Source organism: Mastigoproctus giganteus, chromosome 2 (assembly GCF_048544385.1).
Source record: "Mastigoproctus giganteus isolate SK-2022 chromosome 2, ASM4854438v1, whole genome shotgun sequence".
In the NCBI taxonomy this organism is placed as follows: Eukaryota; Metazoa; Arthropoda; class Arachnida; order Uropygi; family Thelyphonidae; genus Mastigoproctus; species Mastigoproctus giganteus.
The window spans coordinates 167,422,195-167,439,701 of record NC_143576.1 but is presented as its reverse complement, the minus strand read 5'-3'; the positions used below and the strand labels follow the sequence as shown (position 1 = coordinate 167,439,701).

At 36.2% G+C, this 17,507-nt stretch overlaps 1 protein-coding gene across 1 annotated transcript in view; it reads left to right on the top strand.

Annotated features, from left to right (window-relative positions):
• Positions 1-17,507, top strand: part of LOC150089729 (dipeptidyl peptidase 9) — a 483,518-nt gene that overhangs the window by 450,622 nt on the left and 15,389 nt on the right. Inside the window, 1 exon segment of the mRNA XM_090390084.1 lies at positions 16,403-16,514. Coding sequence (XP_090246210.1) covers positions 16,403-16,514 — 112 coding nt within the window.

Here is a 17,507-nt window from a genome sequence, read left to right as displayed (position 1 = left end):
ATAAGAGATTACTTCTGCGATGGAACAGTTACAGTTAAATCAGCATGTGGGAGTATTACCAGACAAGTTGTAAGACTGCCCATAAGGGTCAGTCCTTGGTCCACTAATGTAGAATTTAGTCTTAAATGATTGGTTTAAACAGGACACTATGACAATGTCATTATGATTGCATATGCTGATGACTTAATTTTGCTGTGGATAGTGACTCGAGGCCTCAATTTGAGGAGAAATCACACTTCATTTTGTGAGGTGAGTACCTGGTGTAAATTGCACAGGCTTGTGTTTCAACAGAAAAGAGCAAAACTGTGTTGTTAAAAGGATGCCTGTCTATTACGAGAAATTCACAATGCCGAATAGGTTGAGCCAGTCTGCAATCAAATAACTAGGAAATTAAGATTGATAGACAGTTACAGTTTGTCTTACACATCAATTACATCGCTGAGAAGATTCATAAATTTGTTGGTGTGATTGGGCATGTCACTAGGAAGGAGTGGGGGATAAAAGGCAAGGCATTGAATCTATTTAATGACTATCTTCTTGTCACTTGTGAGCTATTGTACACATGTCTGGCTAGATCATGCATTGCAAAAGGCAAACGTTGGGAAAATATTTTCAATTCAACAGGTAATGTTGTTACAACTCAGTATGGCCTATAGGGACTGTGTTGAGGCCATGCAGGTGATAACAGGACAGCTGCCACTGGATCTGGTCTTAGTATTCAAGTCAATGTGCTTCTGTCTGTGGATTAGACAGCCATGTGAGCAGATATTGATTGAGATTTGTTGTGACAATGGTTATCATGAGGAGAGGAAACGATTATAGACTCTTCTTATTGACCTATTGTACCAAGGGTTTAATAACCAAAAGGTTTCTTCCAAGTATTAAACAGTTTGGGAAGAGTATGCAAAGTTTGTTTCAACCAAACTGTATTAAATGTTCTTGCTTACAGGACACTGGTCCTTCTTTGGAAAATTAAATGATTTAGGTATTTCAGTATGTGCATCATGTACTTGTGGAGAAAAAGAAGATTGGGTACATCTTTTGTATAGGTGCCACGAATGCCAGGATCTACAAGAGGAATTGATTGATGGAGCACCCATCGTGCAAACACTGACTTCTGGATGTGAAGCTCTTCTGCTGAAAACAAGGACAGACTTTGGTGCTTTCCAAAATTTGGCAGACAAGTTTTCAAGAGACAAGTCCTACTGTAAAAATGTGATCAAGTGGATGGGCTAAATTGTCCACTGAACGGAACAGGGATTTTGCAGGCAGGGTAAGCATAGGATGTGTGGTACCATTCCAAATAATGGTGGGTAGCTTACCCTGTGAAAATACACAAATGCAGCTATCACGCACAGTGAAATGGTGTTCTTGTGTGAAAGTAATGTGGACTAAGATGATCTCTTCATTTCCATGCACTGCACTGGATACTTCCATGGCACATTCCAATTTTTCATGAGTGAAATGGATGCATGTAGAATGTGCCTTCGGTTGCATCAAACATGACAGAAGAAGACAGGTGAAATGATTTGAGAGGGCTAGTGCAAGGACTTTCTCACTAGCTGTTTTACTTGGCAGGGATTCAAACTCACATGACATAAACTGTAGGCTTTCAATACTCTGTAATGGAGCAGGGCACGTGATGTTTGGAACTTCAATGTTATATGAACTGTAGGGTTTCAGTATCCTATAATGGAGTGGGCACATGAAGTGCAGAACTTCAATGCGTTATAATAAAGCAACTGTAATTATCTATACATTATGTAAAATTGTGGTGGAGGTGCCAGGAAAGCTGGCTGGGACTTAGTACAATAAATAAATCTACTGTATTTGCTTGATTTATGGCATAGTAAAAGTAAAGTAAAGTTTGCATGTTAACTGCTGTGTAAAGTGTAAATTCAGATGGAGAAAGATTAATCTTTCTAAGATATTTCCTAGTACTGGAAGTAGTGCTGTGGGTCTGTATGCAGGGCTGCCTTATCCATTAGGCACAGTGCCTAGGGTCTACGAAAACATGACTAACAAAAAATTTTACAGGAATTGGGAAGAAGAAAAACAATTTCAAAATAAAGATATTTTATATTTTCATCCACAAAAATTATAAATAGAAATTTTTAAAAATAGAAATAGATTTATTAAACAATCATGAATCACATTTGTTACATAAAAATCACATTCAACATATAAGATTGGTTATTAAGGTATATTTACTTTGCAGCATTTTTTTATTCGCAAATTCTCTTTATGATTTCGTCAACGGGCAGTTGTTTTAATATTTCACTTTCTATAGAAAGTACTGATAAAGATGATAATTTTGACTGGGACAATCCAGATCGCAAATGATTTTTTATATGTTTTAATGTTGAAAATGCTCATTCACCTTCTGCATTCGTCCCCAAAATAGATAAGTAAATTCAAAGTGCAATATTTGTATTCGGGAAGCTTGTCACCAGATTTCATTCAATTTGTGCTGACAATAATTCTGATACTGTTTTGCATTGCAGAAATAATTTTGAAAATAAAAATTCACCCACAAAAGAATCTTCTAAATCTTGATTATATATATGGACTAGAGTCTTTGCTTTGGAAAAAATTTTGCTTTCTGACATTGATTTATCAATAAGAAAGTCAAATCTGTCATAAAGAGAATTATAGGCAGCTAGTCTTTTATCGAGCTCCTTTATATTAATCTATTTATAATTGGAATAAAACACTTGAAGTCGAAATTTGTTTGAGGGATTCAGATTTGTGGTTTGGTCATTTTCACTGTTTATTTCATCATGAAATATTTTTTGTTTCTGTTGTCTTTTGAAAATTTTAAATTCCAATTTTGGTGCAATTGGCAGAATTTTCAAAATCGAAAAATTTATTTCGAGTACTTTTTAAAATAGAGGTTTATAACAGTGCATAATTCAGTGCCAGGCTGCTGTAAAGCTGTATTTATAATATTGATATTTTGAAGAATGTCTTTCCAAATAATGCACATTAGAGATGTTTCAAAATGTTCAAATTTTTTAACAAGAGCTTTTGCTTCATGTTTAGCACTTAGTGGTTGTCTTTTACAATCAATTATACTTATTAATGCTTGCTGAATTCCATCATAATTATCATAAAATGCTTTAGTAGCATCATGTCTAGCCGAACACCTAGTTTCAGACAAGCTGTGTAATATATTTGTATTTTCCTTCATATGTTGTTTTAACTTTAGCCATCTTCTGTGGTGAAGCTGCAAAGAACGAATAAATTTTCTGCAAAATTCCAAAATAGTTCAAAGCGTCACTACAACGTTCCTCGGCAGCTACTCCAATCAAATTCAAGCTATGCACAGCACAAGGAATCTATACAGCTAAATTATTAACTTCACGAATCCTCGCTTGAACACCATTATATAACCCACTCGTGTTGCATGCATTATCATGACTGCAGTCTTTTATGTCTATGTCATTTATCAAATAAGTATTTTCCGTCGCGTTTTTCAATTGGGACAAATTTGAGAAATCTTTCAACAACTTGTGCATTTTTAAGAATGTAGCATATTATTACCATCAGTTGATCAACATGACTGATATCTGGTGTTGAATCAATACTGATTCCATAGTATTTTGCATTTTTTACTTCCAATATAATTTGATCCATCACTTTAGATCCTAATATGTTTATGAATTCATCACATGTATTTGACGATAGATAAGAAACATTGCCTTTACCAGGATTTCCATATTTTCGAATGTGATCTCTAAGAAAAGGATCAAATTTAGATAACAAATCAATGCACCCAAAAAAATTGCCATTCGTAGGACAATTATGTTTATTAGAATCACCATGAAAAGCTAACCCTCTTTCAGCCAGAAATTTTACAACAGCAGTAACTCTCTTTAGCACTTCAGTCCAGTACATGTGCAACCTCTTGTTATCTTTTTGCAACACTGCATCTATTCTTGTATATCATTTATGTTGTAGTAAATTTGATATGGCTTCAATATGTTCTTTGGATTTTTCATATGATGTAATTCTGGCTGTACCATTCTTCCGGTCATCGAAACCGTTTGTAAACTGATGACCAATTGAATTTATATTTTTGCTGAATAGCTTGCAGACATAACGATATATCTTACTAGAAGAAAGGGAATAAATCATCCAGTTTCTTGGTATTTTTTCCCCATTACTTAACTTTCCAAAGAAAAACTCTTTTCTAGTGAATTTTCGACTTAAAAACTCTTTAAGTTGAAAATTCGATTCCATATTCCAGGAAGGAATATTTTCTGCATAATAAATTATTAGATCAGCTGTTATGATCCAGTTAGCTGGATGATTAGTTTTTCATATATAAAATGGAAGCATCATTTGTGTTACTAAATTCTTCTTTTGGTACCGATTCAGAATTATCTTCTGGCAACCCAGGATTAACTTCTAAGAAACTGATGGAGTCGTCTTGATCTTCTGTTACTAGTCCTGGATTTACTTGCGGAACTATGACTTCTTTCTCGCTGTTCATCACTTTCTTCACTAAGTTCAGGTGTCAAAACGTTTTAAGATTTTTTGTTATGTTTAGTAATAAACTGAAGCATTAACCCTTTCAATTTTTTTCAGATTCTCTTTCCTTTTTTCTTTCTTTTTTCTTTTCGCATACCCTGATTAATGAATTTGTTTATAGCCATCAGACATTTTAAAGCTAAAAATGAAAATGTTTATAAATTAAAATACAAATATTTATTTTAAAATATTTTGGTTTTAGAAATTAATTCTTATTGCTTTATAAATTCTGCAAAACCGTTATCTGAACTGATAAGAAGTTAAATTATTATTAATAAATTTGTGATATATAGATAAAATATTTAAAGAATTTACGACTGGGTTTATTGTGTAAAATACTGAAGGATATACAGTGTGAGTCTAATTGAATGTCAAATAAAAATACCATAAATAGAGCTCTTCATCCTTAACATGAATCTGCTTGTAATTTTTCAAACAAATTTTCCATTTTCAAAAAAGAAATTGTTGAAGTTTGAAAATTTCAATAATATTAAAACAATTTACAGCTAAACTTGGCGCTTGAGGCAAATGAAAATGGGTATACGGTGGCATAGACACTATCAAAATTTGGAAATATGTTGATTTAAAAAATATTAAATTCGCAGTTACAATTGGTTTAGAACCTCAGATACACGTTAGTCTGGCAATCAGCTTATTTTTAATGCGCACAATAACTATTCTAATACTGACCTAGATCACGCTGTTACGAACTATTGCGGAGATGGGGGAAACCGCTGGTGCCATCAGACAACTAACACACTGTTATGAACTATCGTGGCGCCTCCGTAGCCAGGTGGGAAGGAGCAGCAGTGCGTGGCACACGCTTCTTGATTAGACTGGGGTTCGAGCCAGTGATCACCAAATACGGAGGATGCGGAAAGGTCAGGGAATGGCCACCGCATATCCCCGGAGCAATATGGCCTTAGTTGCTAATGCTCCTGAAAACCAAACAACAACAACAACGAACTATCGCCAACAGTTCTAAGGGCGATATAAATATTTAATAATTGATTTCTCGAAAATGGAAAATTTGTTTGAAAAACTACAAGCAGAATAATGTTGAGGATGAGTAGCTCAATACTTTTTTTCTTTGACATTCGATTAGACTCACGCTGTATACTAAAGATTCTATGATAATAAAAGAACAGGTAAACCATAAATGGCAAGTATATTCATTATTCCAATTTATTGGCATTTATATTAATATTTAAAATATGTTATTGTATTACTGCATTCAGTGTTACTACTTTACTTAGTTACTTACCTATTTTATCGAGTTTTGGTAACGTACAATAATGTGATTGACTTTTGATTGTTGTCCGGCTACAGTGATCCCTTTGATTATAATCACAGAACGCAACCAATGCCATAATGCGCCACACAGTACATCCGATTGGTTCGGGTCTGCTCTAATTCGGTCATAGTTTTGTTAGGGTGATGCTTCTCAATGAAAACCTGCACTTGAAACATATACCACCTCTTCCTCCTCCTCCTCTCCTGAGTGCTCCTCCTGCATAACTTTCATCTGTTCACGTTGCAACTCAGCAAGTTCTTCTGTGTTGAGTTTTTGTCTGTGGTCCTCCACCAGCTCCACCACATCCTCCTCGTTGACCTCCAAGCCTAAACTCTTGCCAATGGTCACAATCTCGTTTACTAGAGTTACATCTGTCTCCTCGAAATCTCTACCAGCCACACAACCTGGCCAAAGTCTCCTCCAGGCAGATTGAAATGTTCAGTTAGAGACATTGTTCCATGCCTTGTCAATGAGGTTTATGCAGTGGAGGATATGGAAGTGATCCTTCCAAAATTTACGCAGGGTGAAATCCTTGTCGTTGGTCACCTGGAAACACCTGGAAAAAAGAGCCTTTGTATATAACTTCTTGAAGTTGGAAATTACTTGCTGGTCCATGGGCTGGATGAAAGGAGTGGAGTTAGGAGGCAGAAATCTGACTTTTATGAAGTCGTATTCAACATCAAGGTCTTCCTCCATACTTGGAGGATGGGCAGGGGCGTTGTCCATAACCAGCAGACACTTAAAGGGCAAATTATTTTCCTCAAGGTATTTCTTGACAGTTGGCGTAAAAACTTCAGTCAACCACTCCATAAAAAGTAATCTTGTTACCAAGCCTTGCTGTTCGCTCTCCACAGTACCGAAAGTTTACCCTTTGGCACTTTATTGCATTTAAAAGCATGCAAATTTTCAGAGTGGTAAACTAAAAGAGGCTTAATCTTACAATCCCCACTTGCATTAGCGCACAATAAAAGTGGAAGCCTGTCCTTCATTGGTTTGTGGCCAGGCAGTGACTTTTCCTCTTGGGTTATGTAGGTCCTTCTTGGCATTTTTTTCCAAAAAAGTCCTGTTTCATCGCAATTAAAAACTTGATGCAGTACGTAATCTTCAGAGTTGATAAAGTTTGCAAATTCCTCCACATAGGCATCTGCTGCTGCTTTTTTGTCTGAACTAGCTGCATCTCCAAGCCTAACAACACTATGAATTCCAGTTCGTCGACAAAACTTCTCGAACCAGCCTTCTCGCATATTTGGGCCTCACTAACACTATCTACAGCAAGCTGCTTTTCATTAATCCAAACTAACAATAATTTTTCTACTTTTTCTAACACTTGAAACCTTTGCTTCGTTAACATAGTCACTCCTTTAGCCACATCAGCCGTCTTTAGCGCATCTCTGTTCTTAAAGATAGTACAGATCATAGATTTAGCCATGTCGTACTGCTTGGCGAGATCAGAAACACGAACACCATTCGCATGTTTAGTTATTATTTCCTTCTTCGTTTCTACTGTAATATGCTTAGGCTTCTTTAGACCACTGTCACTAACACTTTTCACTTTCTTGGGAGCCATAATGAGGGTTAATTTAATGCAAAAAGCAAAAAAAAATTGTATCAAGAACAATGCAACGACAAACAATGTTTGTAAACCTGAGTACAGCTGATGCTGTTTGCGAGCCGAAAACATGGCACCAAAGCCATGTTTGTGCGTTCGCGGGTCAAGTCAAAATTTGTTCGGAAATTGTGTTCGTGGGCCAATTTGTTCGTGACCCGAGGTACCATTGTATTTATTTTAATATTCATAATTTATTTTGGATTTATAGACTTTACGGGCATTTTGAGTCCCTTATAGAATGTGTTTATCATCCAACTTGGCTTGTCTTGCTTACAATTCACACATTTAGGTTCTGTATTCTTTTTTGAACATTCTTTAAATATATGGTCTTCTATTCCACACATGGACCGTTTTTCTGAGTGGTGTGGCCAGAGCACTGACATTTATAGCACATTAATTGGGGGAAATGTTTCCATGATCTATGGCTGGTCCGGCAAGCATAGACTCTGGAGGGGTACCACAAAAATGCAATTACAGTATAATTATGATTTGGATGTAACTGTTCTTTTCAAGAGGAATTCTATTTTCATTTCTTCACTGAACATATAATCTGCAGAGTTCTTTGTATAGCCTTCCTCTATAAAATCCTGTATAGACTTAGTTTTTAGCATTAGCATTAGTTAAGGCATATGATGCAAGAAAACAAGCTTATGCAGCATCAGCCAAAAAAAAAAAAAAAAAAAAAAAAAAATCCCATTTCACCTCTCCATTCATTCCAAATGCCTGTCCAACTCAGCCTTAAATTTATTTAGGCTATCAACTTCCACAACAAAAGATGGAAGTCTATTCCAACAATCAACTATGCTGGCTAAAGGCAAATTTCCACACATCTATTCTACAACTGTCTTTCCTCAATTGGAAACTGTGTCCCCCTCAGGTTCTTAATCTGAGCAAGAGGAAGAATCCCATCAGCATTCAGCTTGCTCAACCCATTCAAGGCCTTATATCAGATCACCTCGCAGGTGCCTACTCTCCATATGCTGCAATTTGCAGAACGTAAGCCTTTCTTGGTAAGAGCAGCCCTTTGTTCCCCTCTCCAGTTTTGTTGCACTTCTTTGTACTCATTCTAGCAATTCTATATCCTTCCTAAAATGAGGCCTCCAGACCTGTACGCAGTACTTAAGGTGTGGCCTGACCATTGCCTTATACAAGGGGATAATCACCTCTTTGTCCCTGCTAGCAAAATTCCTATATATCATTTGACAAGATTCCATGACCTGCCCTGGCAGCCCATCTGCACTGCTCAACGAACTTCATATTTGACTGCATAATTGCCTCCAGATCTTTTTCACTTTCCACTTCCCTTAGTGTAGTACCACACAGTTGGTATGTTTCTTTTCAGTTATTGCTACCCATATGCAGTACTTTGTGTTTGTCAATGTTAAACTTCAGTTGCCACTTAACATGACAAACGTTATGACAAATCTTGGTCCTTGAGGTTGTCACAGACATTCTCTCAGATATGCCAGACAAGCTGTTCTTGCTACCTGGGAGTCTAAAACGCTGATGGAACTGATATTCGGGTGACACTCAAGTCAAAGTGGACCCAATTTCGGCGAAGTCCGGACGGTCTATGACAGCCAAATCCTCTGCTTGCACCTTCACGATGGTGGGACTGTTAGTAATCCTGGGTATAACCTTCATGCACAAGTACATGGTGGGTGACCACCCAGGTGTGAACCAACGTAAGCAGGGGTCGAGGTGTGGCGCCCACACCACATGGAGGAACACCGCCCCTCTATGTTACCAGGCAGTACTAGGTGGTAGATGACTCTCATCAACCGGTGAAATACCACCACTTTGCTTATTGGAGGCTTGAAGTGGTGGAACCCATGTTTAGTCTCTAGAGCTAAGTTCCGGCCAACCCTTCCCTATCTCTTCCATCATGCAGTATGATTGATGATTTTTGAGGTTATGATGAATGTCGTGGCGAGATCCAATATTCCTTACATTTCGAGGGTACAGCTCTAAAACGGTGTTCGCAGGCCGGCTGCTAGTTAGTACACCGGACTGAACCTATTGGTAACTCTCTAGGAAGCTTCCGGATCAGCTAGTGTATAATCTTGCTACCTCTACTCTGCCAGATAGTGACTGGAGGGAGTCCGAGTAGTGTGTATGCGGGGAGCATTGTCGAGGCCACGTTATGTCAAGGATCTGGGTATATTCTTACCACATGTACGCCATATCCAAAAATTTCATTACTTCATACAGCATGTCCCACCCACTTTTTCTTACTATTGAATACACCATGAATTGTCAAAATAATAGAGCAAGCTTATCTGCGAAAAGATCTAAACCTCCCAAGGACTTCCTAATTCATTTCACAAATATACGTAGTCTCAATTCTAATCTCAATGATGTCCATTTCCACTTGCAGTCTTCCAAACCCCATGTACTTTTTCTGACTGAATCTCAGTTATCAGTTGATTCAACTACTGCTCATCTAAGATGTCCAAATTATTTGCTGTATGATTCCTTTCGCCTCAAAGGTGGTACTTGTGCATACGTCCATTCTGATATTCCCTGTCAGAGACTTGGCAATTTGGAATCTCTTCTCTTTGATCTTCTCTGGCTTAAAATCTCTCTACCTCATTGTGTAAAATTCATCTGTTGTCTCTACCATTCTCCCAACTCCACTAATCACTTGGAGCTCTTTGACTTCTTCTCTTCGCAACTTGACTTTCTCCAGTGCAACTTTCCTAACAGTGAGGTAATTTTCCTTGGTGATTTTAACGTTCACAACTCCAGCTGGCTTCCGTTTTCTAGTCACACCGACCCAGCAGGTCGAGATGCTGAGGCTTTTGCAATTACTAATGACCTAGCACAGATTGTTCATTTACCTACAAGAATACCGGACAATCCTAATCATACAGCCAATACGCTTGATTTTTTTCTCATAAACAACCCTTCTAAGTACAAGGTTGAAGTGAGAGGTCCTTTAGGCACTTCAGATCACAACCTGGTGATTGTCTCTTCTCCAATGGAACCTTTATCTCATGCCTATTCCCAACCTCGTATTGTTTGGCATTACAAGAATGCAAAATGGGATGACCTGCGAGACTTCTTTTCTTCTTTTCCTTGGTCTGATTACTGTTTCAAAACTTCTGATGTCAATGTTTGCTCAGATCGTGTCAGTGAAATTATTCTTGCAGGAATGGAATCCTTTATCCCACACTCCACTTTAAAATGTCGTCCTTTATCTAAACCTTGGTTTTCCAATAAATGTGCTAAGGCTGTCCAAGAGAAGAACGTTGCATATCGTAATTGGCTTGTTTCTAATTCTTCAGTTTCATTTTCTGCCTACACCAAAGCTCGCAACAATTGTAAAGCAGTTATTAATCAGTCCAAACTAGAGTTTGAACAGGCTAAGAGTAGAAAACTAGCTTCTTGCCCTAATGGTAGCCGAGCATTCTTGTCTCTTGCCAAAGCTATTGGCCGCAACTTTTGCCCATCTCTGCTCCCACCTCTGTCCAAACCAGATGGTTCTGTTGTCACTTCAGCCAAGGATAAAGCTGACCTACTAGCATCCCATTTTTCTTCGAGCTCATGTATTAATGATCTTGGTAAAACACCTCCCACCATTCCTAACACGCTTCATTCAATGCCTCCTGTGGTCTTCCGTCAAAAGGATATCAGAAGGATTTTGATGTATCTTGATGCTAAGAAAGCTCCAGGTCCTGATGGTATTTCTCCACTTGTTCTCAAAACCTGTGCTCCTGAACTTACTCCTATTCTTTGCCGCCTTTTTTCACTTTCTTATTCGAAAGGTGTTTTTCCTTCTGCTTGGAAATTTGCTCATATCCAGCAAGTTCCTAAAAAGGGTGACCAATCCCTCCCATCCAGTTATCGTCCCATTACAATTACTTCTACTCTTTCTAAAGTAATGGAGAAATCAATTAACCGACAACTCTTAAACTACCTAGAAACCTTCCGTCTGATCAATGATCGCCAGTGTGGATTCCGTCAGTGTCGATCCACTGGTGATATTCTGGCTTATGTTACCCATTTATGGACTAATTCAATGGAAAGGTTCGGTGAAACACAAGTAGTTGCTCTTGACATCTCAAAGGCTTTTGATCGTGTTTGGCATAAAGGTCTTCTAAACAAGCTTCCATTTTATGGTTTGCCAACTGTTTTTAGTAATTGGTTATCCAGTTTTCTCTCTGATCGCTCACTGAGGGTGATGGTAGATGGCTCTCTGTCTTCTAACTTCTCCACTAATGCCGGTGTCCCCCAAGGTTCAGTTCTTTCCCCCACTCTTTTCCTCTTGTATATCAATGACCTTCTTCCATTGACTGGAAATCCTATCCATAGTTTTGCCGATGATAGCACATTGCATTCAACTTTCCATTTTGAGAAACCTTGTCCAGCTCAATCAGCTTCAAGTTCTCGAAAATCTGCTGCCAATTCCTTAAATGCCGATCTTCAGGTAATTCTCCAGTGGGGCAAAGACAACTTAGTTGATTTCAACCCTTCTAAAACTCAATCTTGTCTTATATCTCGCAAAAAGGATTCTTCTGCTCCTATGCTTATCTTTAGTGACACTCCGATTTCTAGGCAAAATGATATATCTCTTTTGGGGATTACCCTGACTTCTAATCTCTCTTGGCACAAGCACATTACAAATATTGCTTCCTCTGCATCTAAAAAACTTGGTTTTCTCTTTCGCTTTCGGCGTTACTTTTCTCCCAAACAGCTGCTCACTCTGTATAAATCGCAAATCCGCCCTGCCATGGAATATTGTTCCCACATCTGGGGTGGTGCCCCCAAAACCTCTCTCAGGCTTCTTGATTCCATTCAGAAGAGGGCAGTTAAGTTAATTATGATTCATCTCTAACAGAGTCTCTCCACTCGCTTTCTCATAGACGCACTGTTTCTGCTGCATGCCTCTTCTACAGATACGTCCATGGGCACTGTTCTTCTGAATTGGCTTCTATAATTCCCGCTCTCTCTTTCAAAACAGTCCGAACACGTGCCGCCACCAGCCAACATCCATTTACTGTCCAACCTCAAACCCACAGAACCAACTTTTCATCTTCCTCATTTATTCATTCAACTGCCGTTTTCTGGAACAACCTTCCTTCATACGTATTTCCTGAAAATTACAATCTACAGAAGTTCAAGTCCAATATCAACAAATATCTTCTTTCGTCTTCTCTACCTCCAACCCAAGCACGGTACTAAGTACTATAGGTTATAATACCTCTCGTGTTTGGGGTTCTCATAAAAAAAAAAAAAAAAAAAACATGTTGACATTTGGTTAGAATGAATTTAGAAAATTGTCAATTAGGCTTCAGTTAAATGAAAGAGATACAATTCGTCCATTTCGGAAATACCTAACCAAAAGACGGTTTTTGGAAAAATTGAAGAGCATTTGATGAACACTCTGAGTATGATACCAGTTTCATCGAGTGAATGTGAAAATCCTCAAATTCAAGTGAATCTGAGGATTTTCACAAATGAATCTTATTGTCAGCCCAACCACAGCTTCGTTGATGACAAAAACAATTTCTTCACTACTATTTCTTAATTAAAATTGTAGGCCCACCGCTGACACACTTCGATCCAGCAAATATGCCGATTCGTTGCTGCTTCGGAAACGTCATTCAGCAACAGACACAAACAGTAAGAAGTATGCATAGTGTGTTGGATGAGAACTCAATAAAAATTTGGAATATTCTATAAAAAATTTATTGTGAAATTATTTTTACTTATTTTTAACAGTTTACTTATTTTTTATATACTAGAATAATAAATTTATGCTTAATAAACTGTGTGTTAATGTACTTAATTTGTTGTTCTTATTCCAAAAACATTTCTCCTAGGTGACAATATCAGGAAATAATTTTTTAGAGTACTGTACTTTCATGTCCTTTTAATTTTCAATTTTTCCTGATAGCAAAGAATGAGTACCGGTGCCTATTTTTTTTTTTTTTTTTTTTTTTTTACAAAAAAAGCATTGCATTTGCACATCTTAAATCCTTGGGGACCTTCCCTAAATCCAACGATGCTCTCATAATTATGGCTAAGAGTTAGCTTACTTCCTTTACTGCCTCCCTTAATATAACTGGATAGATCCCAGGTATCTTTATCTTTAACTTCAACAATTTCTATTTCACTTTCCTCTCAATTATTGCAAAATCATTTAGCCCCCTATTAAATTCAATAAACTTCTGGCAATTCCCTAGAACAGTGGTGTCCAAACTTTTTTGGTCGTGCAACTTAAAAGCACCTTATTTTACTTAAAAGGACTAGTGTGCACCCCGGAATAAAAAATTAAATATATAAGTTTAATATTTATATTTTTTTATTTATAAATCATTTGCATGGAAGGCATTATATCTAAAATCACATATAATTTTAAAAGATCACAAATTAAAAAATACACAACAAAATTAAATTGAAGTTAGTATTAGTATTGCTGACTGGGCTAGCCGGGTGGGTAAAGTGCCTGCCTGGCAACCCAAAGGTTGCGGGTTCGAATCACGCCTCGGGCTTGGATCAGAGTACTGCAAAAACTGTGGGAGGTGCATTATAGCCACAGAACCGATGTGCCAATAACTAACAAAAAAAAAAAAAAAAAAAAGTATTAGTATTATTAGTAATGGACACATGGTGCAAGGAAACCTATAACTTATGCTGCACCAGCCAAAAATAAATAAAAAATAATAGAATAAAAACAAATGAAGAAGAAGAAATTTTAAAAAATAATAATAAGAAAATATTTTTAAAAAATAATAATGATTAATAAGAGAAAAGGAAATGGACAACCTATGCATTTCCTGTGATCATGACATATGGTCGAAAAGCATTGTCGGCTTCAGGAAGGAAAGTAATTTTGCAATTTTTTCATTTAATTTATTTAATTTTTAATTATGTTCAGTTAATTTTTAATTATTTTTTCTGTAATGTAAGTTTTTCAATTTTTTCTTTTTAATTGATGGAGAGTATCATACGGAAGTGTTCTACATATTATATTGAGGTAAACTTCTCTTATTATTTTACAAATATTGATATCAACGTAGAACGTATTGCGCATTACAGCTCTGGTTCATACTATTAAAAAAAAAAACAATTTTTATAATAGACCCAAATAGTCTCAACAACCAAATAAATTGGCTACACTTTGGATTTCTGTGTTGAAATCCATCTCTAGGCCTGGATTTTTGGTTCTGTAATATATACAATGAGAAGTTAACTTATAACTAATATATAAAGAGATTGAAAGATACAAATTTTAAGAGTTTTTTACAAATAGATACAAAGTTAATTATATAAAGAAAGATTATCTTAGGTTTTTGAAACATGAATTGAATCTATTCAAAAGAAAATATATAGTTCCAATTAATAAACTAGAAATATTGGGGGGATGGAAGACACCAGTCATCTTATTAAATCCACTAACCTTTTTTCCTCTTTCATTAAAGAAATTGTCCATTAAGATCGTAGCTTTAGTTTTAATATCATAAATAAAATTGTAAATTTGGCTGGAAAAAAATTTAAATCAAATTAAATTTTATTCTAAATTAATTTCCAAAGAAATACTTAAATTAATATGCACTAAAAAATTAAGATTTCTATCCAATTTAGAATGCTAACTTGGAGATACAAATGTTAGCATTAGCAATGGCTACATGGTGCAAGGAAGCCTATGGCTTATGCTGCACCAGCCAAAAAATAATAATAATAATAAAATAAAATAAAAATAAATAAATATAATAATTAATAAGAGAAAAGGAAATAGACAACCTGTGCGTTTCCCTCCTCCCGTAAGTAATTATCCAGCTGACCTTTGAATTTCCCCAAACTGTCAGCCTCTCCCACCCATGTAGGTAACTTATTCCAGTAATTTATAACTCACTGGCCAAAATAAAACTTTCTGCAATCCAGTCTAAAGGTCTTCCCCCCCCCCCAACTTGAAATTATGACCCCTAGTTCTAGAATCATTTATAACCATGAAAATCTTGTCCTCATTCGTTTTGCTTATGCCTCTCAGAGCCTTAAACACCTCAGTGAAGTTTCCTCTAAGGTGCCTAGTTTCCAATCTCTGCAACCCACATATTTGAAGTCTTTCCTCATATGGATGCCCTTTTTTAAGTGTTTTCAAGAACTACTGAACTAATCATAAATCAAATAAATGTTTGCACTTATTAGGATAAGTTTATAACATAACATAGGTTTGTGTGGTAAAACAGGGTCTACTTATCTACTTAGAGAACAGTTTATATACCCCAAGGCAAAACTGTACTGCAGCAGGCCAAAGTATATCAACTCCTCTAGGCCTGCATGTAAGTAAAATTTGTTCCAACCAAATAAATCTTATTGGATTCATGTTTCAAAAACTTTTCTTTGTGTAAGTAATTTTGTATCTCTTTGTAAATAAACTCCTAAAATTTGTATCTTTGGTTTTCTTTTTATGTATATTACAGAACCAAAAATCCAGGCCCAAAGACAGATTTCAACACAGAAATCCAAAATGTAGCCAATTTATTTTGTTGTTTGGACTGTCAGAGCCTCTTGTAATAACTATCCACTCATTCCAATAAACTAATTAAATTCTTCACATGGTAAAGTGTCTTTATTTATTAATCGTATTTAGTAGTAATTCCATGTGATGTCATTTTCATGTTTCATTTATGTACAAAGTTTTCATTTTTGAAATTTTTGAAAATTCCACAAACTACTCAAGAGCTAACCCATAGTTGGAACTCACTAAACTAATTTGGATTGCAAATTAGTTTAGTGAGTTCAGAAAATATGCAGTTCCGATTAAAAAACAATAAATATGGGGGTCACAGGGGGAAACATCAGTAATCTTATTAAATCCACTAACCTTTTTTCCTCTTACATTAAAGGAATTGTCCATTAAGATCTTAGCTTTAGTTTTAATATCATAAAAACATGCAGAATGGAAAATTTTCTACTGTATTGTTTATTTATAAGAATGAAATTTACATTCTTTCTAGAGAGAATCGTTTACTAATTATCCATGGTCTCATGGATGAAAATGTCCATTTTTCACACACAAGCCAGCTAATTAATGCGTTAGTTAAGGCAGGAAAACCTTATCAGTTACAGGTAAGAATTTATAATTTTTTTTCCTATACTATTGACTGACTTTTAAGTCATTTATTAATGTGTTGCTTTTAAAATGGCTATGCAGTCTTTTGTGTAAACAGATCACTGGAAATGAGTTTTCTGTAATTCCAACAATTATTTATTATAGCTAATCTACTATAGCTAATTATTTTTTTATACAGTAAGTCCCCAACATACGTAAGTGATGTAAGTGATGCAGTTCAGGGCTTCTTGCGCAAGTCGAGTTTTACATAACTCGGGTATGACCAATAAAATATTGCTACTATATCCCTGATGTGCAAAATTACAAAAACCACATAATATCCTTAGAAGAATGAAGAAAAAATATATACAGTCAGTCCTCATATAGCACGATAGTTGCGTTCCTATAAACTCTCGTGCAATGCAAAATCGTGCAATATAAACGACAGGCCCTATGGAAAAAATAGGGTTAGGTGCCGACCACCCAAGATTGAACACCCATTTGTAACCAAAACATTACCAAACACAATAAATAATCGTAATAAAATACGTACGTATTTTATTACGACTATTACGTAATAAAATATTGCTACTGCTTTTGCTTCTATCGTAAGCAAACTTGTTTTTTGTTTGATTTTCTATCCAAACAGATGATAGCCATTCCATCTCTTCCAATTCTTTGTGTCTTAATGTAATGGATTTTAATTACACTTTGAGTTGTTCCTGCTATGAAAGTTGTTTTTATTTTCTCTGCATCCTTTGTAATTCTTGGCGTTGCCTCATTTAGGTCTGTAGCACGTTCAATATCACATGGTCTTTCATTTCGCTCAAAGCGTTTCACAATTTCATATTTTTTCTCTATCTACAGAGGCGGACTGGCCATAAGCCTTGCCGGGGAAACCCCTGTGGGCTGCAGGCCGGTGTGATTTTGGCCATAAATGCTAGTATGAGGCCACTACAAATTTTCACGGGTAAGAATTTTTGATCCAGTCCACCTCTGTTTATCGATAT